Source organism: Doryrhamphus excisus, chromosome 3 (assembly GCF_030265055.1).
Source record: "Doryrhamphus excisus isolate RoL2022-K1 chromosome 3, RoL_Dexc_1.0, whole genome shotgun sequence".
Classification (NCBI taxonomy): domain Eukaryota; kingdom Metazoa; phylum Chordata; class Actinopteri; order Syngnathiformes; family Syngnathidae; genus Doryrhamphus; species Doryrhamphus excisus.
In genome coordinates, this window is record NC_080468.1 from 26,340,037 (window position 1) to 26,366,273 (window position 26,237).

General features: G+C 41.1%; 3 protein-coding genes across 4 annotated transcripts; 1 reads left to right on the forward strand and 2 right to left on the reverse strand.

Moving 5' to 3' along the window:
* Positions 1–257: 257 nt before the first annotated feature.
* cideb (cell death inducing DFFA like effector b) lies at positions 258–4,354 on the forward strand. Its single transcript, XM_058066754.1, has 5 exons — positions 258–516; positions 1,521–1,635; positions 1,727–1,873; positions 2,519–2,694; positions 2,771–4,354. The coding sequence occupies exons 1-5, from the start codon at positions 491–493 to the stop codon at positions 2,910–2,912; spliced, it is 606 nt and encodes a 201-aa protein (XP_057922737.1). The 5' UTR covers positions 258–490; the 3' UTR covers positions 2,913–4,354.
* On the reverse strand, positions 4,248–7,937 carry gmpr2 (guanosine monophosphate reductase 2). Of its 2 annotated transcripts, XM_058066752.1 has the most exons (10): positions 7,796–7,937; positions 7,393–7,487; positions 7,207–7,326; positions 7,057–7,140; positions 6,815–6,988; positions 6,659–6,740; positions 6,457–6,563; positions 6,339–6,381; positions 6,111–6,270; positions 4,249–5,385 (listed from the first exon to the last, which is right to left on the reverse strand). In XM_058066752.1, exons 2-10 carry the CDS (start codon positions 7,477–7,479, stop codon positions 5,196–5,198), a joined length of 1,047 nt encoding a protein of 348 aa, XP_057922735.1. In that variant the 5' UTR covers positions 7,480–7,487; positions 7,796–7,937; the 3' UTR covers positions 4,249–5,195. The 2 variants fall into 2 exon arrangements, with proteins under 2 accessions (XP_057922736.1, XP_057922735.1); XM_058066753.1 differs by lacking the exon at positions 7,796–7,937 and having other exon boundaries at positions 4,248–5,385; positions 7,393–7,485.
* Positions 7,938–8,583: 646 nt separating this feature from the next.
* slc7a8a (solute carrier family 7 member 8a) lies at positions 8,584–25,002 on the reverse strand. Its single transcript, XM_058066751.1, has 11 exons — positions 24,511–25,002; positions 17,635–17,839; positions 16,028–16,179; positions 13,339–13,464; positions 12,831–12,984; positions 12,607–12,730; positions 12,432–12,535; positions 12,266–12,362; positions 12,037–12,186; positions 11,779–11,956; positions 8,584–10,247 (listed from the first exon to the last, which is right to left on the reverse strand). The coding sequence occupies exons 1-11, from the start codon at positions 24,632–24,634 to the stop codon at positions 10,093–10,095; spliced, it is 1,569 nt and encodes a 522-aa protein (XP_057922734.1). The 5' UTR covers positions 24,635–25,002; the 3' UTR covers positions 8,584–10,092.
* Positions 25,003–26,237: the final 1,235 nt, after the last annotated feature.

Sequence of the window (26,237 nt, forward strand, 5' to 3'; positions counted from 1 at the left end):
TAATTCTGTGCATTTAAAGTGCATTTTTATTCACAAATCGACAACCTTCACACTGGGAAAATGTCAATCCATCCATTCTCTATACCGCTTGTCCTCACGAGGGTCACAGGTATGCTGGAGCCTATCCCAGCTGTCTTCAGGCTAGAGGCAGGGTCCACCCTGGGCTGGTTGCCAGCCAATCACAAACCGGCTGTGATGGCTATGATATATTATGTTTTGGTATTTTGCTTTGAATTATGCTTCCTTTTTATGCTTTTTTGGGATCTGTCTGGAATAAAGTCCATGTCTATGGTGTATATGTCTTGTAGACAAAGTGTACAAAGAAAATAAGGATATCTTTACACCTACATATACACAATCTTGATGAACTTTGCCTTAGCTGTCCTGTTTTTGAATTATCACCACTTTTGGATCAAAGTCCAGCAGCCCCATCAAAGGCAAGCATCGCTGACATTGCCAGCACACCAAAACAACCAAGAGATTGACCAGAATGGATACAACATCCTCATTTCTAAAGTAAGTGTTGATATTTATTGAACTTGAACTGACCTGATAACATTACAATGTACAAATTGTACAAAATTGTACAACACTTAGCACTTTAGCATTTATACTGGTATTTTTGCCAGTTTACAATATTTCCTTGCAAGTGGATCAAGACCCATCTCTCAAGCGATTGCTTGACCAAACAAACCAAATTTGTATTGTATGTATTTCTAAAAGGGGGTGGGGGCAGCGAGCAGGTAGGCTAGCTGCGTGCGATTCTTCCTGAGGTGTGATATTAAACTACCAAGTAGTACAGAAGGAGGCCTTACTTTTTAGGTCTTCCAGGTCTTGAAGCAGCAAAACAGCCCCAGACCATCACACTACCACCACCATATTTTACTGTTGGTATGATAATCTTTTTCTGAAACGTGGTACTACTTTTACGCCAGATATAATGGGACACACACTTTCCAAAAAGCTAAACTTTTGTCTCGCCAGACCACAGAGTATTTTCCCAAAGGTCTTGGGGATCATCAAGATGTTTTTTTTTTGGCAAAACTGAGATGAGCCTTCATGTTCTTTTTGGTCATGGAACAGGTTGTTTTGCCCAGTAGTTCTTTGGATGTTGTTGTGAGGTATTTTCACAGCATTCCTGGAGTAATTTTGATTGGGTGGCCACTCCTGGGAAGGTTCACCACTGTTCCATTTGTGGATAATGGCTCTCACTGTGGTTTGCTAGAGTCCCAAAGCTTTAGAAATGGCTTTATAACCTTCTCCAGACTGATTGATCTCAATTAAGTTTTTTCAGTTTTTATTAACAGGGAAGCAATTACATTTGGGCCATGTAGGTTTGGATTTTTTCTCCATTAATGAAAACAAGTTTCTTTTAAAAACTGCATTTTGTGTTCAGTTGGGTTTGTCAGTGACTAATATTTAAATTAGTTTGATCTGAAACATTTAAGTGTGACAAATACTTTTTCACACCACTGTACATATATGTGCGTCATACATTGTATGATTTGTTTTGTCTTCAGGTCAGTAACCAAGCGAGTGTGGTCCCCACCGCAGAGACCTTTCAGGGTTTGCAGCCACAACAGAGAGGTCAAGAAGGGTGTCACAGCTGGAACTCTGGAGGAGCTAAAAGAGAGAGTGAGAAACATTTCTAAACTACAAACACACAAAAAAATGTTGCTTCTTTGTCATTCTTGCCGTTGTGGTTTTCTTGGAATGTGTGCCGCAGGTACAACAGGCGCTGTTGCTCTCCCTGGTGTCTCTGGTTTGTGAAGACGATGGAACAGAGGTAGGGTCCGATGAATTCCTCTCAACTCTGCCAGACAACTCGATGATCATGGCCTTGAGGCCCGGACAGACATGGCAACCCCAAGTGGTAGGATTTTGTTTCTTGCTGTTAACTAAATGAATGATGTTGCTGCTAGGCAAACCTTAAAGCTGAACTGCCCCTTATTATAGTATTTTTCAGAAATGTAAAAATAAGTCTCAGAGGTCCCACAATCGTGTAATGGAATGATGGTTGCCAAAATCTAGACTTGATGCTGTTGGTTGGACAATTTAAAAAGTGCATCATCAATGGCTGCTACCCTTTCCGAGGTTTAGGTTTTAGGTCAACAAGGGCTCTCCAGCCATAGCAGTGGACAAGTGGTTAGCACACAGGCCTCACAGCTAGCAATTCCACCCTCGGCCATCTCTGTGTGGAGTTTGCATGTTCTCCCTGTGCATGCGTGGGTTTTCTCTGGGTACTCCGAAACATACTAGGTTAATTGGCGACTCCAAATTATCCATAGGTATGAATGTGAGTGTGAATGGTTGTTTGTCTATATGTGCCCTGTGATTGGCTGGCGACCAATCCAGGGTGTACCCCGCCTCTCGCCCAAAGCTGGGATATGCTCCAGCACCCCCGAGACCCTCATGAGGATGAATTAATATTTTCACTTTACCAACTCCACAGTCTTGCCATTTTACAACATTATCACATTCCATGTTCCTAAGGTGATGGTGCACCTTGTCACTTCAGGGTGCAGTTGAGAAGATCAAGCCCAAGTCAGGAAAAGACATCGCAAGTGTCACCTTTGACCTTTATAAGTTAAACGCAAGGGATTTGTTTGGCTCTCTGAGCGTGAAGGCCACCTTTCAAGGACTGTACTCTGTGAGCGCTGACTTCCAGTGTCTGGGGCCCAAGAAAGTCATCAGGTAGGTGGAGTTTCTGCTCATAATCCATCCAGGGTGTATTTAACAATGATACAATGATAAGTTTGAATTCTTGCAGAGAAGCCCTCCGTATGGCCTCCACCCTTCTCAACGCCGCAGGGCACCTGCTCATCACCTCCGCCTCCATGATCCGTCGCATCATTGAGGGCATGGAGCTTTGGCAGCCCCACAAGACAGAGTACACAGCATCCTGGAAGTGACAACGCAAGTTCTTTTTTTTTTTAAGTAGACCTTAAATTATGCAAACAAAAGACACATTTTGCAAGGCATTTTGTATATTTTAAACAAAGCATCTGATCTTTAGTGTTAATGTTGCCAATTATAATGATCTCCATGACACACCCTTATGTGTGGACTGAAAAGCGCAAAACATTTACTAGTGACAGGTGGTGCATTTCATACCTGGGCCTTCAGTTAGGGACCCAGTCCACCTCTATTTGTCTTATCACCTCTCTTAATTATATAAACCATCAATAATATACAAAATAATTTGGGATGAATACCATTACTACTTAAGGAAGTCTTTGAATACATCGTCTCTAAACAGCTCCAAACCTATACTACACCATAATGTACAGCAGTGATTTTCAACCACTGTGCCACTGTACACTAGTAATTGTCCAAATACTTTTTTCTAAATTCACATTTATTAATCATTTTCTGCAAATATTGTCATTATCGAGTGTCCGTGGTGTAAAGACTGGTGGAGCAATGTAATATTCGTCCGTGTGGCAACACGTTGCTGATTGCTTCGTTCCTCCAATAGACTTAGTGCTGCACGTGAGGTAATTAGTGGTGTGCGGCAAGATTTTTCCAATGTAAAAAAACGTAATGTAGCTAAAAAAAAGGTTGACAAACACTGATCTACAGCAGTTAACAATCAATGTGTACATGACACACACACACACACACACAAAAAATACGTCCCATTCACCACTCACTTGTAAGGACTGGTCTGGAAGACTTCCGGTGGAAGTGGCAAACAAACCCTTTCCCAGGCTGACTTGTATATAAAACATACGTACTTATTTGTTCATATAATGCGCACAGAACAATAAACAATGTCTATAAACAGGATCGATTAAGTGCTGTTGTCATGTGATGATGCGTTCAAGCATACCCATAACTTTGGGTGTTAGGCATAGGCTTTCAGACATCAGTTGGAGGTCAGGAAAATATGATGTCACAGTGAGGTGAATCTGAAATGTGATGTACCACTGATATTTACCCTGTGAATTAACATTGTTTTTTCCATTCATTTTCTACCGCTTATCCTCATGCAGGGGTACTGGAATCTATCCCAGTTTTGTTTCAAATGAAAACGTTTGAACACTGACACAAATCTAAGAACAGGCTTCACCTGACAGTGTAATAAATGTTCAGTTTTGTAATTTTGTTTCCCAAACTGGTGATACGGTCTGACCTTTGTTACATGTACATTTTGTCTTAACCAACAACACCTAGTTTATATTTAAGACTACTAACCAGAAATTTTATTGGAACATGTCTGGCCTTCTCCAAGGAAAAGTGGTGTCCAGAAGATGACGTCAGCTCTGAAATACTCGGCAGCAGTACATACAGTGCCTGGCAAGTCTTTGTGGAACAAAATAAAAAGCAAAAGCCTCTAGATCATGCCTATATCATTCATTCAAGTTTTATCATTTAATTAAGACACCAATGTCAGATTGGACTTGGACCGTTTTGTCACATACAAAAATAGTGTACGGTAGGAACTATATATTCCTTTCCAAACACTAACATGCTCCAAAAACATCATAAAGTCAGGGTGCCTTGGCAGGAAGAATGAATATCGTGTGTGAGTCCATCCATACATTTCAGCAAATAACCCAAATAACTATTGATGAAATGGAATGGAATGGCAAAGAAAGTATTTAGATTCTTTGGTTTCATCTTCCAAGCCGCCTCCTTTATCTAACCCCTGGATGTACACATACATGTGGAATGTTGTATCGATTGAACAGTGTGTGATTTACATAATGGTCATGAAAAATATGGTTTTACATCATGCTGTTATTTCAAAACGTTGTGACAACACAAAATCAGACAGTAGGATACTCGATTATTGGTGAGGTTAACAAGAACACTTATTTTAAAGGCAACATTGAACAATCATCTGAAAGTGAAGAGTAAAACAAACCCATTTAAACTTTGGTATATATAGGTTTACTGCTATAACATTTATGCATATTTTAAAAGACATTACTAATAAATATTCTATAATTGGACCCTTAAAATATTAAGTGCAAAAAAACCCTAACATTTAAGCTGTTGCATATAACTTTCGGCTTCCTAAATAATAAGATGTAGACTTTAAAAGGTTGGAATGAAAATAGGAGGATGCCGAAATAGTGACGAAACACATGGAATGGCAGTACTGTAACTGAATTGGTGCACATATGGCTTGTGACGCACACAAGCAGTGTCGCAGACTCTTTCTAAGACATCAACATCCATCTGGAGTTTTAGGCGTTGTTGCCGAAGACCGTGTTGAGCTGCTGGGTGACCCTGATGAAGGTGGTCCTGCGGCTCAGCTCCTTGAGCTTGGCCGCACCCACGTAGGTGCAGGTGGAGCGAACCCCGCCCAGGATGTCTCGCATTGTCACTTCCACCGGACCTTTGTATAGGACTTCTACGGTCTTGCCCTCAGATGCTCTGGTGGAGGAATAACATACAAATAAATATACTGTACTTGGATTGGATTCTAATAAAGATGAATGGGACACTGACAGGCATATGCTGAGACAGCTCTCCACATGTTGGGTCCTTGTGAAATCCTATGTAAATACATGTATATGTACACAGTAACTACTTCCAATTGCACAGACCTCATTATCTGAAAGTTTGGCATCGTTTAACACAAGAATACAACCATTGAAAAGTGCACACTGAAAAACTGCACACCATTTTCGTTTAGATGCTGATAACAATGCAGGGTGAAACCTTTTCCTGCCGATTTGGAGGTGAGAGACAAGTAAAACAGACACGCATGTGTTACAGGCGGCACCAGACCAACGGTGCACTTTGTAGCCAAATTTCTTCATGTAGCATTTCCAAAACATGCACATGGAAATATATTAAAGGCAGGCAAAATTATCCAGCTCATTTTCATTTATGATTTATTCATTGCGATTTATTCATTTCTGAAGGAGAAATATCATGACGCTTTGAGCTTGTGACACTCCTATTAAACATAACTGTTGCGGCATTTGAAAAGCTACAATAACTCTCTGAAAGGGTCAATATAAATGTTGTCAGTTACCATTTTTGCAAAGCAGAATTAACAATACAATTCTTGCTTTAGATACTATCATGTGCAACTTAATGATGTCTGAACCATGGGTGATGGTTGAGTGACATGTAGATTGACATAAACAGACCTGTACTCAGCCAGGCCGCCTGCATGCTTTCTCATTGCCACTTCAGAGCTCATTCCATAGAACATCTTGTACTTGGTGCCATTTTTCTCAATGGTGTCACCGCCGCTCTCCGTGTGGCCCGCCAGCATGCCGCCCAGCATCACAAAGTCAGCTCCCGCGCCTGTGAAACACCACATTGGTTAAAAAAAAAAAAAAAAAAAAAAATCTATCCAACACATTGAAACTCACCAAAAGCCTTAGAGACGTCTCCTGGACACGTGCACCCTCCATCCTGTGTGAAAGAAATGGTTGACACTTTGATGAATAAATGATGTTTCATCTTTATTTATGTATAAATGAAGCTCACAGAGATGATGTGGCCATTAAGTCCATGGGCTGCATCCGCACACTCTATCACTGCGCTAAGTTGAGGGTACCCCACCCCGGTCTTCTTGCGGGTTGTGCACACAGAGCCTGCAGAAGACACAAGGATGTCAAATGAGTATCAGAGAGGAATTATATATACCACAAAAGATGAGAGTGAGGCAAGTGCGAGACACTATGGTCACCTGGTCCGATGCCTACTTTAATGATGTCTGCACCAGCCAGGATCAGCTCCTCCACCATCTCTCCTGTGACTACATTTCCTGCCTGACACCCAAATGTCAAGCAAATACATGAATAACACAGTAACACCAAAATCACACCATAAGACTTATGCTCACCATTATTGTGTGCGAGGGGTATTTCCCACGGACATCCTTGACAAAGTGGACAAAATGCTCCGAATAACCGTTGGCCACATCAACACAGATGTAGCGTAACTGCGGCACTGCTGCCAGGATGCCAGCCATCTTCTCGAAGTCAGCCTCGCCAGTGCCTGTGCTGACGGCAACGTTCTGGGGAAAGTGGTAAAGCATCATAATTTACGGATGGTGATGAAACTTAGTGGCGATATGATGAGTACCTCAAGGCATTCTGGATGCTTGGCTGCAAACTCTTGCCAGTCATCTACTGAGTAATGTTTATGAATCGCGGTGAAGACTGTGAACTAACACAAGAGAACAGATTATATGCCATGGTAAACAGCCATGCCCGATAACAATGCATTGCTTACTCGATTTAAGGCCACAGCCATCTCAAAGGTGCCCACTGTGTCCATGTTAGCAGCAATGATGGGGATACCTCTGTAGCTGCCCTTGGAGTTCCGGAAGGTGAAGCTCCTCATTAGGTCCACCTTAAGACAAGCACACTGAGTCACCAATGCTCTTCATGGGTAAATTGTTTAATAATGTAGTACTACCTCACTCCTTGATTTGAGAGTGCTCCGCTTAGGACGTAGGAGCACATCCTTAAAGTCCAGCTTGATATCATTCTCAATGTGAGGCATTTTGGAAACTGAGAGACACATCATACTTTTATAACATCACACAATGTGCACTCAGTAGAGTTATAACATTCACAGTAAGCCATTTCAGACAAATGGAGTAAGATCTTACTGGACGGTTTTTGGGAATATAGGAAGACGAGCTAGTGTTTGGATAGCTTGTGCTAGTAGACATTCCGGTATGAAAATGTTAATGCTAACCACGTGTAATTACACAGCAGTACATCCAGCTGTCTCAATTCCGTGTGGAACAATGTCACAGCCTCTTTCTACTTCTAGACAATCGTTTTTTTAAATAAATAAATGCAAAAACTCTTACCTATTTTATTGTGGGGGGTGGATAACCTTCAACGAGTTGATGGTTGAGTCGCATATGCTTCCTGTGCCGGTTTGTACGCAGGAAGTAATACAAGGGATGAACACTCCCGCCTTGTAGTTTTTTACATCGCTTTAAGCGTACAGACAGTTGACAGCAAAACTACAAATGAATTAGTTTAAGGCATATTAAACTGCTGTCGTAAACACAATTCTTGGTTAAGCAGAATACTTTGCTTGTTTGCTTTGCACTCGGGAAACAATACTCATCACATTTAAAGACATCGTTCATTATGTTATTTTAAGAATGCGGATGGTCGATGAATCGTATAAATTTACTTAGGTGAGATACGGAACCATCGACATTCTAGCCGGAAGTTGTGGGAACAGCCGGTAGAGTATTTGGTATCGGAGTTTTGCTAAAAATACTTAAGAATTCAAAATACGTCCATGCCAATGTTCAAAATACAGTTAGCATAGACATGCACCGTTCTTCGTTTTCGCACTAATGAGCACTTATATGACTATTTTGCATCGTTTAGTTAAAATCATTATAGCTGAAGGCGTAATTAATTGCGCACGCACCTGCTAACACTAGAAAGCAATGAAAAAAGAAGCTGATAATGAACAAGTGCGTACAAAATGACATTCTGGTGTGTGACCATGTAAACATTAAAACGCATGTTTGGACTTATTTTGGTCTGTTGAAAGCCACAGCTTATAGATTATAGTGTATGAGGGTAACAGTATATTCATTCATTTAATGCTGATCCACAAATGACAAATTCACACTCCATCTGTCAGTGTTTTTATTTGCAAAGAGACAATAAACTGTGTACACAATACAACAGGCACATATCACAGCATTGTAACCAGGGGCGTTGTATGGGGGGGAGTTATGACAATTCATAGGGCCCTTGACTGACAGGGATAGAGATGTGGTGACAGCAGCTGCCCGGTGGGGGGGGCACAATGTGGGGCAGTGAAAACAATCCTGAGAGGAATAAATATCTTAATAGCACCCGTAAAGATGTTTAGCGTTTGTCTTGAATGTCTTAGGCAGCGTATTTAAGACACTTTGTCCTGAGAAACCGGAGGATTATTGCAGGTTAAGAAACACAGCAGTATTACTATTTGTTGGTATACCACAAGTAGCACACAAATGGTTTCATTCACTGTATACTTGTGCGTGTACTAATTGTAAACTAACTTGTAGTGAATAGCATGGATGAAGACAACATATATCATTTATCTCATATCTTACAGGCTGAAATAAAACATGGTTAGCAATGAAAATTTGTGTTTTGCCATTCATGTGTCGGTTTTGTGGGATTCTTGTATAAACAAATGAAGTGGCAACAAAGTGGTGTCACCAGGGGTTTCCAATGACGGCCACATACAGAAGAAAAATAAATCCTGTTTATCATTATTATTCGTATTAAAGTTTCATCTTTTAAATTTCTTTTGTTGGTTTAAGTGTTTAATTGTATTTTTTATGTGCTGCAGCCTCTGGAGACCCCTGGTTAAGACTATGTGTCATCTGTGCGGTTTGCAGGGAAAAAAATCTAGAAAAATATGCAAAAAATGACACTTTTTTTAAAAACTGTTTTCATAAAAACCTGCCTGTAAAGAATGACAAACATCTCTTCACATCAATCATAGCATGGCTAAAAACGCTACAACATATACTCTAATTTAAGGCAAATTACAAGAACTGTGCACCTTTAAGAAGACGTACTATAGATCAGACATCGGCTGTGAGTGACAAAAAGGCAGATGAATATGATAAAATATCACACACGCACACAAAATCTACAAACAATTACCATAATTACAAAATGCATTTTGGAATCAAACTCTGCTGCAATTCATGTACTTCACAACATTGTTTGTTTTGGATGATCTAACACAACGTTGGTGCTCTGAATGTCTGAAAAAAGCAACATTTACACGATTAAAAAAAATGAAGTAGAAAAATAAGACATCCTCACAGCAATATAATAATAAAAAAGGATGATAATCTTTGGGGAGTGTGTAAGGGAGTGTGTGGATGGAGGAAGATGTTGATGATGATGTGCTAACCTGTCTTTATTGCACACTTAAAACACCCCAGATGAAAGTGTGAGGGGAGATATTGCTCGTCGAGATGTCACAGCATATTTGGCACAGAGATATTAAGATACAGTAAGGGAAAGGGGGGGGGGCACTGATGTTGTTGATCAGTAAAACCACATCCAACTGTAGCACATGATGCACTTTTGAATGTGAGCCCGGGGCGGGTGGAGCTTAAAGATGTGTCCTTCAACAGTCTGCTGACTTGTGGTTATCTTCGTCCCCTTTGGAGAGAGGAGACCTGGCCTCCTTCATTTCCTCTCCCTCGTCTCCGCCGACGCTGCTGCTATCATTAGCTGGATAGACCACCACGCAGAACTTCTGTCCTAAGTATGTCAGTTTGTCTGGAGAAGGAGAATTTTAACATTTTATTATATTTTATTTTATTTCTGTTCATCATCAGCATGTACCCTAAATTCCGGTGTAAAAGCTGCTACTTTTGTCTTCAACTTTGAACCCAGCAGCTTATTCAGCGATGTGACTAATTTATGGCTAAATTCTAACCTTAACTTCAAAACAACTACAAATTGTTTAAATACTGTACGGCTTGCTTGCAAGCCTGTCAACCCCTTGGAAGTCAGTAGGGGTCAGTATATCCAGTATAACAACTGAAAACAGTCTGACTCGCGGTGTCATCTTTCGAAGAACACTTTACTAACAGCACTAAATTCATCACACATCAACTTAATGCTCATCAGCTTAATATATACAGTACATGCCAAGAGTTTAAAATACAACCCCATTGTTCCAACCATTAATAAGGCAAGAAATTCCACTAAGTAGCACACCACTCAATTGCACACAGGGAAAGTGAAGGCCATTTTAGGTGACTATCAAATGTTTAAATATAAGACATATTTTCACACCTTTTTGTTAAAGGGGACCTATTATGCTTTTTCCACTTTTCTGAACTATAAATGTAGTTAGAATGTTGTATTATTGTGTTAAACTATGCCAGAGTTTCAGAGAATGAGTTTTGGAAGCGAGCCCTCAAAGAAGTCTGGGATGGCTCCCTGTGACATCACAGACGTCCTTATATGAGCGTTCCCTATACAAGCTAAAAAGACCTGCCCTCCCTCACTCTGCTTCACTGTGAAGATTTCCCCGTGTTATAATGGAGTGTGGCCAATCACAGCGAGGTGGCCATGCCCGGAATAATATGTTTGGAATAAATTACAACAGACAAATACAGGTGGAATAGGTGCAGATTCTGGAAGATCTAGAAAGCTTTCTTTGTGGGTTATTGTGTGTAGATGCTCTATAGGAGTCCACAACTCAATTCATAGTTTTTAGAATCACAATGTAGTCATGAAAATAAAGAAAACTATTGAATGAGAGGGTGTGTCCAAACCTTTGGCCTGTATGTAAAAAAAATCAAACAAACATACAAACATCTCCCAATATGACTTTAAAATAAAAACTGAACACAACATTTTAAAGCTTTCTATGAGCAACACATTCTTTAGGGTGCTGCAATGATGTCAGCTTCCCTCCTTATGCTTTGGGCTCTGTGTCCTCTGGCTCCTCCTATTTGATAGAAGCAGTATTGCAGCAGCATTTTCTATGCTTTCTATGCTTTCCTCCAATTAAAATACATTTTTTTCAAACAAAACTCCAATTGATACGTCTTTCTCCATATTTGAGGTATACCTTTTGAGTGTTAGTTGATGTGTGATGAGTTTAATGTTTTTTTGTTAGACAAAACCATAAGTCAGACTGTTTTACTGAGTAATGACCTCTTATTCCTATCCAATTTCCAAAGGGTTGACAAGCTCATTGTGAGTTCTGACTGGTTTTCACGCACTCGTGCGTGATATGGACACATGCTGCTTATACACCAGTGTAGCAAAAAGAAAAAAGACAAGATAAACCTACCAACAAAATGATCAAAGCACTTGGGCTTGTTGTCCCAGTAGACTCCCAGAAAATAGACCGGAACGCCGGTGAGCATTATAGCCAGGCCGATACCACACACCACAGGCTCGGAGTACAGCGAGAAGATGAGCAAGAAGGCCCAGAAGAGGAGATAAATCACTGGCCAAATCAGGCTGATCTGGAAAACGCAACAAAAAAGAGAATTTGAGCAAGATTCTTCATAATTTAACAAACTAAAAATAACATTTTGATATGCACCTTGATTGGCCTATGCATGTTAGGCTGTTTGATTCGCAGGACAATCTGCCCGGCGACAGTAACACCATAGAAGAGGTAGTTGATGAAGCCTACATAGTTGATGAGCGTGTACATGTCACTGGTACACAGCATTAGTAGTGTGGACAGGCACTGTGGAAGACAAAAAAGATGGCAGGTTTGATGCATTTCAGAGTTAATACGGGTTGTTGGTGCTCATGGGGACACTCACCGTGAAGAGCAAAGCAGGAATGGGAGTGCAACGTTTAACATGGATCATAGCTAGAAGACTGGGAAGATGTCCCTCTCTGGCCCCAGCAAAGAACAACCTGTGAGGGGACATCATTTATAACAATGTCGCGGTCAAATTGAACACGATCGTCAGACTGGAGACTCACCGTGACGACGTGAAGAGGGAACCGTTGACACCCCCGAAAGTGGACAGAGCGACGGAGATGGGCATGATCCACGCCATCACACCCAGAAGCTTTTCGCCAAACGTCTGGGACAGAATTTGAATCAGCGACATGCTGTCAAATGCGGCCACCAGAGGACGACAGAAAGTATACTCACCACGGCGACAGCGTTGGAAGCCAGCAGCTCCTGAGGACTCATGGCCGTGACGTAGGCGATGTTGGCAAAGACGTACACGAACGTCACAAGCGGGATGGAGATGAAGATGGCGCGGGGGAGGTTACTGGAGGGATTAGGGCGGTGGGATGATGGGTTGTATTGTTATTAAAGAGTGGAAAGCTGAGGGAATTAGGAAATAAAGCTGGACTGTGGGAAAGTCTTACACATAGGGGTCCACCAGCTCCTCTGTGACATAGTTGAGGAAGTTCCACCCCCCGTAGGCAAAGGAGCCTTGTAGGAAGGCTAGGGCAATCAATCCCACATCATAGTCCTGGAAGGGCTCGAAAGCATTGGCCGGCTCCAGCCAGTAGTAGTCCCCTGCGGGTGCAAGATTTTAGCATATCACTTTATTCCTTTATTATTTTATTCTACGTACATTTACATAATTGTGTATAGTGACAATGAAAGGATTCTATTCTATTCATGCTCACTGTGATTTGTCAACCCAAAACCCTTCAAACACTCCAAAGTAAATTCCCATCTTGTTGTCTCAGGGGCCTTGTCCTGCCACGGGGCCCCTATAATAACTGGCCCTCAGCCATGTTGTGACTGCTAAAGCCTGCTTATATTAGCACAGGAGGGGCCTCAGCAAAACCCACTGACCCCCGTGGCACTCCCTGTGGGGCTGTGTCCCCAATGACCTGAAGCCTAGGATGTCATGTCCATACTCACCCTTGCAGATCTGCACCAAGCCCATGATGATGATGAGGCCCAGAGCGAGCAGCTTGCCCGCTGTGAATATGTCCTGCACCCTCGTCGCCCACCTTACGCTGGAGCAGTTCACCCATGTCAGCAGCACTGGAGACACAGAAAGACCAAATGCATACCCAGCATGAGATCCTCCACAAGGGAGACAGAGTTCATGTTGTCATGGGATCACAGATGGTCTCAGATCAGAGGGTGGAAGGCGATTAAAAGCTGCACATTTAGCTCCATGTGAGGCGTCTTTGGCTTTGCTCATGAGCTCTGAACTTTGTTTCCACTGTTTCCAGATTTAAAAAAAAAGATGATCAGGTCAATAAGAATACAGAAAAAAAGGTTCAATACATATTTACTTTATTTTCAATGCCAAAACTTAATGGCAGTGTTGTTGTGCCATAGTCCCCAAGGAGTCATGAAGATGAGTAAACAACATCAAATATTCCGCTTGTGGGAGCGGAACATGCTGTGCTGACTATGGAGCAGCAGCAACACACACACTTGACAAGCCAGTGAATGTGCATGTCTAAGTCCTGTTCATGCTGTAATAATAATAATAATAATAATAATGCATCTGCTCAAGGCGGCGGTTGGAGTGTCTCCATCCAACAGCTTTTTCTACCTCTGCATGTGTGTTTTTGTGTGGTTTTGTGTAGTGCGTGTCATCAGCGCTATTAATGCTAGATGATAAATTTGCTCCTTACTGCTTTTACAACTCCTGATATTCCAGTCATCCAAATCCTACCCCTCCATCTGGTACTTCTACTTTTACTTTTAACTGTTACATTTGTTCATTTTCTGCTTTTCTAATATAATTTATATATTTTTAATTTTTTTTATTTTTTTTTAATTATTTTTTTTTACATTTTTTGTCATGTACCGAGGTACGAGGTGATAATTAATTAATGATCAGTGTTTCATGGTTGACTACAGCCTACAATTAGTCAGAAAATATGCATGTATTATGCAAACTGTAGCATTTTCAAACATAAAAATGGCTAAATGAACTAAAATACAAATACAGTATAAGCCATGAAGCCCAACTTATTAATGTAGTATTCCACATTGGTCATTAAGTGTCAGTATAAGTCACACAAGGCCAAAAATGCATAATTAGGTAGAAAAAAACATACATAAGTCGTACTGGAGTATAAATCGCATTTTTTGCGGGTAATTTATTTGAAAAACTACTTGACACTACTTGGAAGGCAAGTTCTAACAATAAAAGAATAGAGAACAGGCTGAATAGGTGTAAGATATGCTAACACAATGCTTATTCAGCTACACAAAAAATAAACATGAACAGAAAAGATGTCCAGTGTTTAAGTAACATAAACATTTTTTTCATTTATGAGTCGCTCTGGAGTATAAGTCGCAGGAACAGCCAACCTATGAAAAAAACTGTGACTTATAGTCCGGAAAATACGGTAATAATCACAATAATAACACGGGTTACTGTTGCGGCCGTAGCCTACAGCAAGCTGAAACTCAACTCTGAATGTTACTTCCTGTCCGTCATCAATTCTGTACCCCTAGAAGGTTCAACTGTCTTATTTTCTCTGATTATATTTTTCTATACTGGGTAATATAAAGGTGACTATATGGAGTTATTTCATATCTAGATGGCTCCAATAATGTTAAAAATGTATTTAGAAGATTGCAGACATGTTTTATGTGCAATTTCACAGGTCTGAAACCAATCAATTGCGATAAATGAGGGATGACTGTGTGCTTGTCAATACAAGAGAGGAGAGCTATGATGTGCTGTCTACTTTCTCATGCAATCCAAATCATTAATATATTGTGTAAATTGCAGGAAGGGGTGTCTGTGCGTGTGTTAGCACTTACATCGTGATGTGAGTCCCGATTAAAGGGTGGCACTAGACACTGTCATCTTCCATGCATCACACTATACTCAAACCTTGAGTTGTTTGCGTGAACAAACAGTCAGACAATGCATGCACTCATCCCCGTGTGTCTCCAGGGCTGTCTGATGTGCTCTTACAGTATTTGTTTGGTGTGTGTTAAGTTTGCAGAGGAATTTGGATCCGCTGTTATGTCCAGTATTAGAAAACCGGAAAGTACGAGTGAGCCTTTACGAACTACTGTTCTCATTCCTTTTTGTATTTTTTGTTAGGTTCTGTTATGTTTTTACTATGTGATCTCTTTGTGTGGGGCACGGCATGGTGGTCTAGTGGTTAGCGTGCAGACCTCACAGCTAGGAGGCTAGGGTTCAATTCCACCCTCGGCCATCTCTGTGTGGAGGTTAATTGGCGACTCCAAATTGTCCATAGTTATGAATGTGAGTGTGAATGGTTGTTTGTCTATATGTGTGATCTGTGATTGGCTGGCGACCAGTCAAGTGTGTATCCCGCCTCTCGCCCGAAGACAGCTGGGATAGGCTCCAGTACCCCCTGCAACCCTCGTGAGGAAAAAGCGGTAGAAAATGAATGAATGATTTCCTGATGCCACAAAGCGTACCTGAGGCCATTCTGACAAATTGGGGTCCTGAGGCTACAGGAGGAAAACGTTGGCTTATTCTTTTTTCGCCCACCCACAACTACCGGTTTCCAGCAGCGAACCGGCTTTTGTCTTTCGGCGTTCTCATGCGCTTTTTTTTTTTTTTTTGGAGCTAAAGAATTGTCAGAAGCATGTGACTCACAGAGGCAGACGGCAGCCAGCAGGCGCAGGCCAATCTCAGGCGGGAAGCAGGTGGGGAAGAGGGGCTGAAGAACGTAGTTGGAGAACGTCAGCGCGATTACAGCCTGGTTGGTCGGGTAGATGACCAGCACGGCGATCCACAGACGTAGGAACCTGGATGGTGTTAAAAAACATTAGGATAAAGATGAGCTATTCTGTAAGAACCCCTGCAAGGGTTTAACTGAGGCTTACTGAGGGATCATCTCATTGGAATGTGTGTTTGAAGTGAAAAAAATAGTTCAACGTGCAAACGTCAACTATAGCGGCTTGTAGAGTGCGCCACTATAGATTAAATAGCCCACCCCCTCATTCGTCTGACATAACAAATAGCCTTTGTTGTTCCTTTTCCCGTTACTCCGGGACAAAAGGTGCAGGCTAGACACAAACAAACATGGTGTATTTATCCAAGATGGAGGGCACATGGAAGCCCCAAGCTTCAAGCTGGGCGGTTTCTGGTTTTAAAAGGTCATTCATGTATCTATATTGGTTAGTGACGAGAATAAACAATCTTTGCTTTGTCTGCTGGAATTCCTCTCCCAGAATACACCATGATTGCAGGTATCTTTGTGATATTTGTTGGAAGAACAAAACAAAGCATGTTTATAGTCTGCTAGTACAGGACAGAGTGTGGAAACTTAACAATACTGTTTTCTGGGAAGTTGTACCGTTCCCAAGCACGGAACGTTAACCATCACCTTGAATGAATGAGTGGAAAAATCCCAGCGTGAAGTAAACCAGCCTGTGGGTCCATATCTCTGATCCATGTCCAGCCTGAAATCCTTGTCTTATTAAATTTAATACTGTATACTTGATTAAGCTCCCCTTTTCAAGTAATAACCATGTCAGGAGATTTGACAATGCTTTATTACAGAAAAATGAAAAGGCCCCAACAGTATAAAAAAAAAAAAAAAGCGCACGCTTGTTATATAGAAAAGAGGTCCCCAACCACTGGTCCACCATCCAGTACCAGTCTGTGGATGGTTCCAAACTGGGACTGTTGATATATGGGACTTTTGACCGGTGTTTTTTGCAGTACAGGCGTCTCACATCACATCATGGTTCAAACTTTACTGTTTTTTTTAAATAAATATAGGCTATGGACTATATTTATAAAAATGTTGAAAAATAAGTAATATATAATATTCTGGTCACTAGGAGTCAGTAATGTTCCATTAATGAGATATTGCCTTACATTACTTTACCTTAACTTGCAGCCATGAATGCAGATTCTGACATGCCATAGTCTCAAAAAGGTCTCCTCCCAGTCCGTGTGGAAGTGGTATGCTTTTGGCTTCTTACCTTTCGTTTTTCCGTATGCGGTTTCAAATCCTCTCTTAAGTTTAGAAAAAATAAATTGGCGGCTAACTAGTTAGCTTGGTAGCTTGCTATACTTAAAGTAGCTGCCTTCTCTTTCAGACATCCCATAGCCTGCTTGCAAACAAAGTTAGCAGTTCTTCGAGAATCAGACAAGTAAACATTTTGTATACCGTATATATAAATTACTGTATTCACTGTGATTAGTTTTCTGAAACCATTGAGTTGAATAATCATAGTCTTGTGTTAACTTACCCAGCCAAGCCTCCAAAGATGTCCTTCACATAGGAGTAGTCTCCTCCCGACTTGGGGATGGTGACGCCCAGCTCGGCGTAGCACAGTGCACCAATGGCGGTGATGATGCCTGTGATGATCCACACGACCAGGGCCACGCCCACGGAGCTGGCGTTCTCCATCACTCCCTTAGGACTGACAAAAATCCCAGAGCCGATAATATTACCTAGGCGAAGAAAGATGTTTGCATTTTAGAACTTATTAAACAGCACACATAAAAGTATGAATTAATAGAATAAAAACTAGTAAATGAAATAATAAACATAAAATACATAAAAACACTAAGACCACACAAAACATGCCAAGTTAAAAACCAGAGAATAAAAGTAGGTTTTAAAATGAGACTTAAAGCATTTAACTGTGGGGGCCGTTCCACAGCTTTGGGGTGACTACACAAAAAGTCCAGTCTCCCTAGGTCTTAAGAGCGTGCTGGTGTGTAAATGTGGATGAAGTCCGAGATGTATTGGGGAGCCAGTCCATTCAAAGCCTTTTGTCCCCCTAAACCCAGCAACAACTGCAATCAAGAGTTTGTGATAACTAACAACGAGTCTCTTACAGCACTGTGGGGGAATTTTGGGCCACTCATCTTTGCAGAATTGTTGTCATTCAGCCACATTCCAGCATGAAGCACCTTTATAAGGTAATTCCACAGCATCTCAATAGGATTCAAGTCAGGACTTTGACTAGGCCACTCCAAAGTCTTCATTTGGTTTTTCTTCAGCCATTCAGAGGTGGACTTGCTGGTATGTTTTGGATCATTGTCCTGCTGCAGAACCCAAGTTGAAGTCACCAACAGATGGCTGGACATTCTCCTTCAATATTTAATACATTTTTAATAATACAATTTTAATAATAAACAGCCCCAGACCATCACACTACCACCACCATATTTTACTCTTGGCAAAAATGGGAAGATTCATCACTGTTCCATGTTTTAGCTATTTGTGGATAATGGCAAACACATTTTCACACCACTGTTATACATACATGTTATACATACAGTATAGTCAGTGGTATAGCTCGTAATGAACTATGTCTTACTTTCTAGCCTGAGTTGTTTCTGTCTTCTGTAATATGTCAGGGAAAGCACCTCTTTCGTTCTGAGGGTCTTTGTGGGCAGACATGCACAGGAAAAAGAGACAAATGGTACACAAAATGTGAGTGACATATGTGTGCGTGTGGTGGTGGTTGTCGCCATGGTGATGAGGCAGCTCAGACATCCCACCAAATGGTAAGAAATAATCTGCTAATGTAGTGGATTATGATGGACGAGGGGGGCGGGATTTAAATACGTGACACAATTCATGAGCACAACAGATGAGACATCGGACTCGTTGGATCCAATATGGTTAACAAAGTGAAGGCCAGAGCTTGGCGGCCCATAAAAGGGGCGCTAAAGTCAAAGGCTGCGTTGAATCATTACTGCCTGCATGATAGGCAGCACAGTACAGTACAAAAGTCAAAGGTATCAATGATATGTGTCTGGACAATCAATGATCTTTTATAACAAGAGATGGAGAGCAGGACTGCAGCATTGTTCCATTCATCTCCAAATGTTAGTCATGATTAAAGTAACAAAGTCATAAATGAAGCCAAAAAATACAATGTTAACGCCAGTCAAAGATCAAAGAAGGGCTTTGCTATTTTTGGGAATCTACTGCAAAAATGATTGTCAAATGATTGTCACAGCATTATGACAGTAGTTTTTAGGAGACAACTGAAAAAGCACTCATCTTCTATAAGCACTAGATCTTTTATACATAAAAGCCGTACTTAGCAGTTTTGGGGGGTTTTCTGTAAAAACTATAGTCAAAGATCTACAATAGTGCCCAACCTTTTTGGACCGGCTTGTGTTCCCATAAACCACCTGCAGACTGAGCATGCTGGAGCCTATCCCAGCTGTCTTCGGGCAAGAGGTGGGGTCCACCCTGGACTGGTCGCCAGCCAATCACAGGACACATATAGGCAAACAACCATTCACACTCACATCCATACCTTGTCTCCAATCAACCGAACAAAAATTTGAACCCAGACAAATTAAAGTTTCCTGACTGTGTGGCCAACATGCTAACCACTAGGCCAGCGTGCATCCCACTTACGTATTTATTATATATTGTGTAAAACAACAAACAAAAACACAAAATGAATACAGACCACTATGAGTTTGTTGAGCACTGTGCACTGAAGAAATATACACATTTGCACTCAATGATATCATCAAAGCTTGGGATCAAATTGGAGGTGAAAGAAAAACAGGAAAAATACACTATACTATCTCTGCTGCATGGGAGATAGTTGACGACTGTGGTGCATTCAAGGGCCATCAAACAAAGTGGGACGGGTCGCAGCTCACCAAAACACAACACAAAAATGCAACAACCGTGGGATTTCTACTGTATATGATTTTTTCAATAAAGTAATGGTCCATATTTACAAAGTTGATATTTATTTACATTAAATGTAATGTTATTATTTACAAATGTATTTTTTTTATTTTCTCATTGCACCTGAAAGTTTCCCATGGACCGGTATCAGCTGTCATTGGCGAGTGGTGGGGTACACCCTGGACTGGTGGCCAGCCAATCACAGGGCACATATAGACAAACAACCATTCACACTCACATTCATACCTATGGACAATTTGGAGTCGCCAATTAACCTAGCATGTTTTTGGAATGTGGGAGGAAACCGGAGTACCCGGAGAAAACCCACGCATGCATGAGGAGAACATGCAAACTCCACACAGAGATGGCCGAGGGTGCAATCGAACTTGGGTCTCCTAGCTGTGTTGCCTGCGTGCTAACCACTTAACCGCTGTGCAGCCTATTTTGTGTAATCTACTATAAAAAACATAGTCCAAGAGCACGTTGTGTGTCTCTGGTATAGAAAAATGTCTCTATAGGTTTTGCTCTATAGGTTGTGTCTTCCTCTTTTTACAAATCAGTACTGTATAGGATAGACCTCCTCTTTGGCTGCCCGGTTGTTTCATAAAGGAAGCCGTTTGGTCTCAAATGTGCTCCACAAGCACATTTCTGTTCCTCCTGTCCCACTTTTTGGACGGCAGCCCGAGCTTCACTTTAGTCTTCCCACAGTCCATCTGTGGGCTTTTCAGACAGTGTGGACGATCTGAGGAAGTTGTTTCTAGGATACTCTGTCTTCACTGGTCATCTGCACGTGTTGTGAAATTAATACTAAATCTTCAGAAAGGACATCACTGCGGTTTTAGTGCCTGACTAGGACCAAATATGGTTTGTTGATGACACGAAATGACTGCAGTAGCTTCCTAAAGTGAGTCAAGCCCTCACATTTCAGTAAGAAATGTTGTTATATAGCAGGGGTCTCAAACATGCGGCCCGCGGGCCACACAAGTTTGAGGCCCCGCCTTGATATGAAAGTTTAATGTTAGTGTGGCCCGACCAAGTTTGATATGGATGCTGTATGGTATCATGTACCCAGAAAAAATTATTACGTTTGATTAATGTTCATGTTAAAGGTTAAATAACTGTTAATAGTTATCCTCCCTATCCGTGTGGAAGTGGTAAGTTTTTGGCTATTTAAGTTTAAAGGAAATAACTTGAAGGCTACCGTTTAGGTCGCTAGCTCTCTAGTTTGCGAGTTAGCATGTTTCTCAAGACCCTGCAGTTGCGCAATATGTTGTAAATAAAAAGAGAATAAATGTGACTATAGTCGTGTTTTGTCATGTCTACAGGGCTCTAATAATGCTTTGTTAATTTTAATCTGAAAAAAATAATTTGTCTACCCACCAACTATATGTGGTTTCTTAAGTTTTTATTATTTGCCGTTTTATTATTATTATTATATTTATTTATTTATTACTGATTGATTGATTTTCTTTATTTTTGATTTGTTTATTTATTTTTCATCTTATTTTGTGCAGAAAAATAAAAAGTAAGATATTTGAGAACAGTGGAATTTTTTATCAGAGCTTTTATTGTAGAAAATTGGAACCAAAGTGAAGTTTTTAAAAAAAATTTGTTTTTAATAAATGCGTTTGTTTTTTTTTTGGTTTTTTTTGGAAAACCTGATGCGGCCCAGTCTCACCCAGACCCGAGCTCCAGTGGCCCCCAAGTAAATTGAGTTTGAGACCCCTTTTATATAGTATCAAGTGACAATACTGGCAAAAGTAAAGCAGTAGAGATTCACTATCAGCTGCCAACAAGATAATTGTGTCCCGCCTCCAGTCAAACATGGTGGTGCTAGTGTCATGAACTGGGACTGCACGAGTGCTGCGGGCACCAAGGAAAACCGTAACATGTTCTGTGAATTCTGAAGCCAAAACTGGGCCACAGCAAGATTAGTTTGTTGAAGGGCAGCATGGCCGTCAGCCAGCCCCGGCTCTGATATCATCAGTCAGGCATTTAATATGCCGTGACGTGACACAACAGGTAGTGGCGTATTCATTCATTCATTTTCTACCGCTTATCCTCACGAGTGTCGCGGGGGTGCTGGAGCATATCCCAGTTGTCTTCTGGCGAGAGGCGGGGTACATTCTGGACTGGTCGCCAGCCAATCACAAGGCACCTATAGACAAACAACCATTCACACTCACATTCATACCTATGGACAATTTGGAGAGTGGAATTGAACTCGGGTCTCCTAGCTGTGAGGCTGCACGCTAACCATGTAGCATATTCCCTCAATCAAACATCTTGCAATGTGAGCGCAAAAGCACATGAAATCCACTAAATAAAGTTTAGCCGTCCAGGCTAGTAAAAGAGAATGATCAGGGCGGGGTTTCTGTAATCCCAATTCCGACGTCTACGAGTGCGTTTTCACAGCACAAGGATCAAGGCCTCGGCAAGTCACCTGATCTCCCACAGCCGTCGCACGTGATGTGAAAGCCGTGCCGATGTGTGGACTCTGGATGGCCATAAAAGCCTCCAAGTGCCCTTACGAGGCAACATGCTTTGAATTTCCCAGAATTCCCGTCTGGAAAAAAATCACAATAAAGGTTGTCCTTCATCTCCCCTCTATTCCTCTCCCCCATCTTCCCCCTCTTTGCAAACCTCTCGGGACTTCCTGTGCACTCTTCTTTCCTCCGGTTTCCGTGGAAACGCATGAATGAATGAGTCACCACTCCCCTCCTTCCTCTCTGCCTCCTTCACTCCCATATTCACCTGTCAAGGTCACATGAAGACCACACATATGGCTTTTGTGGCGTCCCCGCCGGGTTGTGGTCAAAATATTTTAGCATGCATTTAACACAGTTTTATAATCATTAAACCGAAAGACAATCAGTTTTTGTTTGGTTTTCAAACAGTCTTGATCAAAGTTTTTTGCTTGTCAGTACCCAAAAAGGTGTGTACTCTATCAATTGTGGTGATTTGTATTTAAGTCAATTACACTTTAGGCTGTAATAACAGTGGAAAATAAGAGTGTTAGTGCACGTTTTGGAACATTTTCATCCTTTTGTGTGCAGCAGTTCAGGAGTAGAAGGGTTAGTGGACGGGTGTCCACAGGGAAGTATACGGGGCCTCCTTTTTTTTAACATTGATAGTATTTTGTCAGACATTGTATTTTTGTACAAAAATATATACAAATATGGCCGCCACCTGCATCCTTTGATTTTTGCTGTCGACAAGACAAGACTGAGAGGGGTTGTCTTATAGTTGAGATTTTTACATGTGCCGCCAAATGACTTCCCCAAGCTAGTCAGAGCTTTTCTTCCTGTCACACACACACACACACACACAAGTGACCTGGGAATACACAGAAATGCACTCCAAAAAAAGGGGTCATGTTATATTTGGGGTCTAATGAAATGTACTTAAATGTAAACCAACAGATGGCCCCAAACGACTTCTCCTCCAAGCTAGTCAGAGCATTTCTTCCTGTCACTTACAATCACACACACACACACACACACACACACACACACACACACACACACTAGTGACCTGGGGAGACACAGAGATGCAATGCAAAAAAGATGGGTCGTCTTATATTTGGGGTCTACTGATTCTTAAATGTAAACCAACAGATGGCCACAAACGACTTCTCCTCCAAGCTAGTCAGAGCTTTTCTTCCTGTCACTTCCACACAAACACACACACACATACATACAGTATCAGTGACCTGGGGAGACACAGAGATGCAATGCAAAAAGAGGGGTTGTCTTATATTCGGGGTGTACTGATTCTTAAATGTAAACCAACAAATGGCCCCAAACGACTTCTCCTCCAAGCTAGTCAGAGCTTTTCTTCCTGTCACTCACACACACCAGTGACTTGGGAAGACACAGAAATGCACTGCAAAAAGAGAGGTCGTCTTATATTTGGGGTCTATACCGATTGATTCTTAAATGTAAACCAACAGATGGCCCCCAACGACTTCTCCTCCAAGCTAGTCAGAGCTTTTCTTCCTGTCACTTACACACCAGTGACCTGGGAAGACACAGAAATGCACTGCAAAAAGAGGGGTCGTCTTATATTTGGGATCTATACCGATTGATTCTTAAATATAAACCAATAGATTGCCCCAAACGTCTTCTCCTCCGAGCTAGTCAGAGCTTTTCTTCCTGTCACTCACACACACAACAGGTGACCTGGGAAGACACAGAAATGCACTGCAAAAAGAGGGGTTGTCTTATATTTGGGATCTATACTGATTGATTTTTAAATATAAACGACTTCTCCTCCAAGCAAGTCAGAGCTTTTCTTCCTGTCACTTACACACACACAGCAATGTAACTGATTGAGCAATGACAACAGTGGGACAATACACCCAAAAGTATTCATCTTGAGCCATAAAAGGTCACCAATCTGACGATGGACATGAAATAAAGATTTCCGGTAAAGATGACTGGTAGTAACTTACCAACAATGATACCACAGGCGCTCACCAGCCCTATTTCCTTCTTCAGTGCAACTCCTCCTCCTGCAGACTCCTGCTCACCGGCATCCTTGGCGGACGCGCCTCGCTGTCTCGGACCGTCTGACATGTTTTTGTCTTCTATTTAGTGTCCTCTCTTAAGGTTGTCTTTTGCTGTTGTGTGCGTTCCTTGTCCTTGTGCGCAAAAAAGCGCACGTTGCTGCTGCGCTTATCTGCTCCGAGGAGAGATTGTTGCGCTGTCAGCAACCTGTGACGCGCTGTGTCATAAAGAAGCGGAACAAAACACCCATGCAGGTTGGTTGGAGTGGGTGGAGGGGAAAATATACAAAATCCTGCGGTCGGATAATCTGGTGGTTGAAGTCCTCTGTTCCAAAAACGCACTGCGCGCTTATTGTCTTCCAAGCATCCTCGCAGGCAGAAAGTGTGCTTCAAGGCAGCGTCATCAACATCCGCCGTATGTTTTTGTGCGAGCAGTGTGAGTGTGACTGGGCTAAATATACATGTTGTGTTCTCTAGCACCGCCCAGCTCCACCTCCTTTGCTCCGAAGCTTGTTTTTCCTCCTTGCGTGACCCTCCCCGTTTTCATCAGCTGTTCAGTCACTCTCTTCATATGATTGTGACTCTTTTTTTACTGGAATCATTAATTTTTCATAATTATTATAGTCTTTCGAAATGTAGCCTCATTCGGGATATAGCATCACTCCCCATGCTAGCTAGAAATTAGCAACATATCACATGCATTTGATGCATTTGATGCATTTGTTCAGGTGTCAAAATGAATCCTGCGTCCGCTATGAATACAAAAAAATCATGTAAATGTAAAAAATATTCACGATAAAATAAATAATAAATCTAATTTTTTTTTATTCTTAGTAACAAGTACCTAAGAAACCCATGTGTTTTTTCAATTTATAAAACCTCAAATTAATCAAATATAAATATAGTCAAAATATTAAAACTATTACAAATATTAAAACCATTATTATAATTTTTAACCTTTGGTCCTAAAACAAAAAAATTATACTGCACAGTTGCATGTTAATAAATTAATAATAATTTATTTCAGTAGGTCAATTTAAAAAATGGAAACATATTACATAGGTTCACTACACACACAGCAAAATAATTCAAAAATAATATATTTCTAATAATATGGATGATTATATAATTGATTAGATAATTCTATGATTACATAATTGGATATTAAATAATAAAAAATATATAAAAATCTAATTACATTTTCAAAAACATGGTTAATGTAATTAATTAATCATGATTAATCACCATTTGCCATAATGTGTGAAATATGGCAATTTTGGCTGTAATTCACGACCAGAAAGAGAAATAACAGGACACAATTATACACATTTGTATGTCACCACATCACGTCATACTTTGTACTTTCACAGTAAGTTAAGTTAGTGAGAGATAAAAAATCCACTCACTTCTTTTCTTCATCTTTCTTTTTATTTTGACAAACACATACACGGATAATAAAGTTTGCTGGAATTTCCGGAGTGTCTGTGAATGGACCTCACTGTAGTCTGTGACAATGAGGAAGTGTCATTCAGAGCACGGGCTGACGAGAGACGTGTTTGTAAGTAGGATATACTTGTACAGTATATGATGTTAGACATCAGAAAACGCTAGCATATTTAATTCAATTAATTAGTTATCTGTGTTAATACGCTTTTTTGTACAGCCCTAACAAA

What these genes read in the sequence shown, in the direction of transcription:
- cideb (XM_058066754.1), top strand. Translation starts at nt 491, where the DNA reads ATGGATACAACATCCTCATTTCTAAA. An exon ending in ACAACATCCTCATTTCTAAA is followed by an intron (nt 517 to 1,520) that starts GTAAGTGTTGAT and finishes TTTTGTCTTCAG; the next exon opens with GTCAGTAACCAAGCGAGTGT. An exon ending in AGACATGGCAACCCCAAGTG is followed by an intron (nt 1,874 to 2,518) that starts GTAGGATTTTGT and finishes TTGTCACTTCAG; the next exon opens with GGTGCAGTTGAGAAGATCAA.
- gmpr2 (XM_058066753.1), bottom strand. Translation starts at nt 7,479, where the DNA reads ATGCCTCACATTGAGAATGATATCAAGCTGGACTTTAAGGATGTGCTC. An exon ending in AGACGTCTCTAAGGCTTTTG is followed by an intron (nt 6,271 to 6,338) that starts GTGAGTTTCAAT and finishes GGTGTTTCACAG; the next exon opens with GCGCGGGAGCTGACTTTGTG. An exon ending in GGCGGCCTGGCTGAGTACAG is followed by an intron (nt 5,386 to 6,110) that starts GTCTGTTTATGT and finishes TTCCTCCACCAG; the next exon opens with AGCATCTGAGGGCAAGACCG.
- slc7a8a (XM_058066751.1), bottom strand. Translation starts at nt 24,634, where the DNA reads ATGTCAGACGGTCCGAGACAGCGAGGCGCGTCCGCCAAGGATGCCGGT. An exon ending in GAGCTGGTGGACCCCTATGT is followed by an intron (nt 12,731 to 12,830) that starts GTAAGACTTTCC and finishes TAATCCCTCCAG; the next exon opens with TAACCTCCCCCGCGCCATCT. An exon ending in ACATGCATAGGCCAATCAAG is followed by an intron (nt 11,957 to 12,036) that starts GTGCATATCAAA and finishes TGCGTTTTCCAG; the next exon opens with ATCAGCCTGATTTGGCCAGT.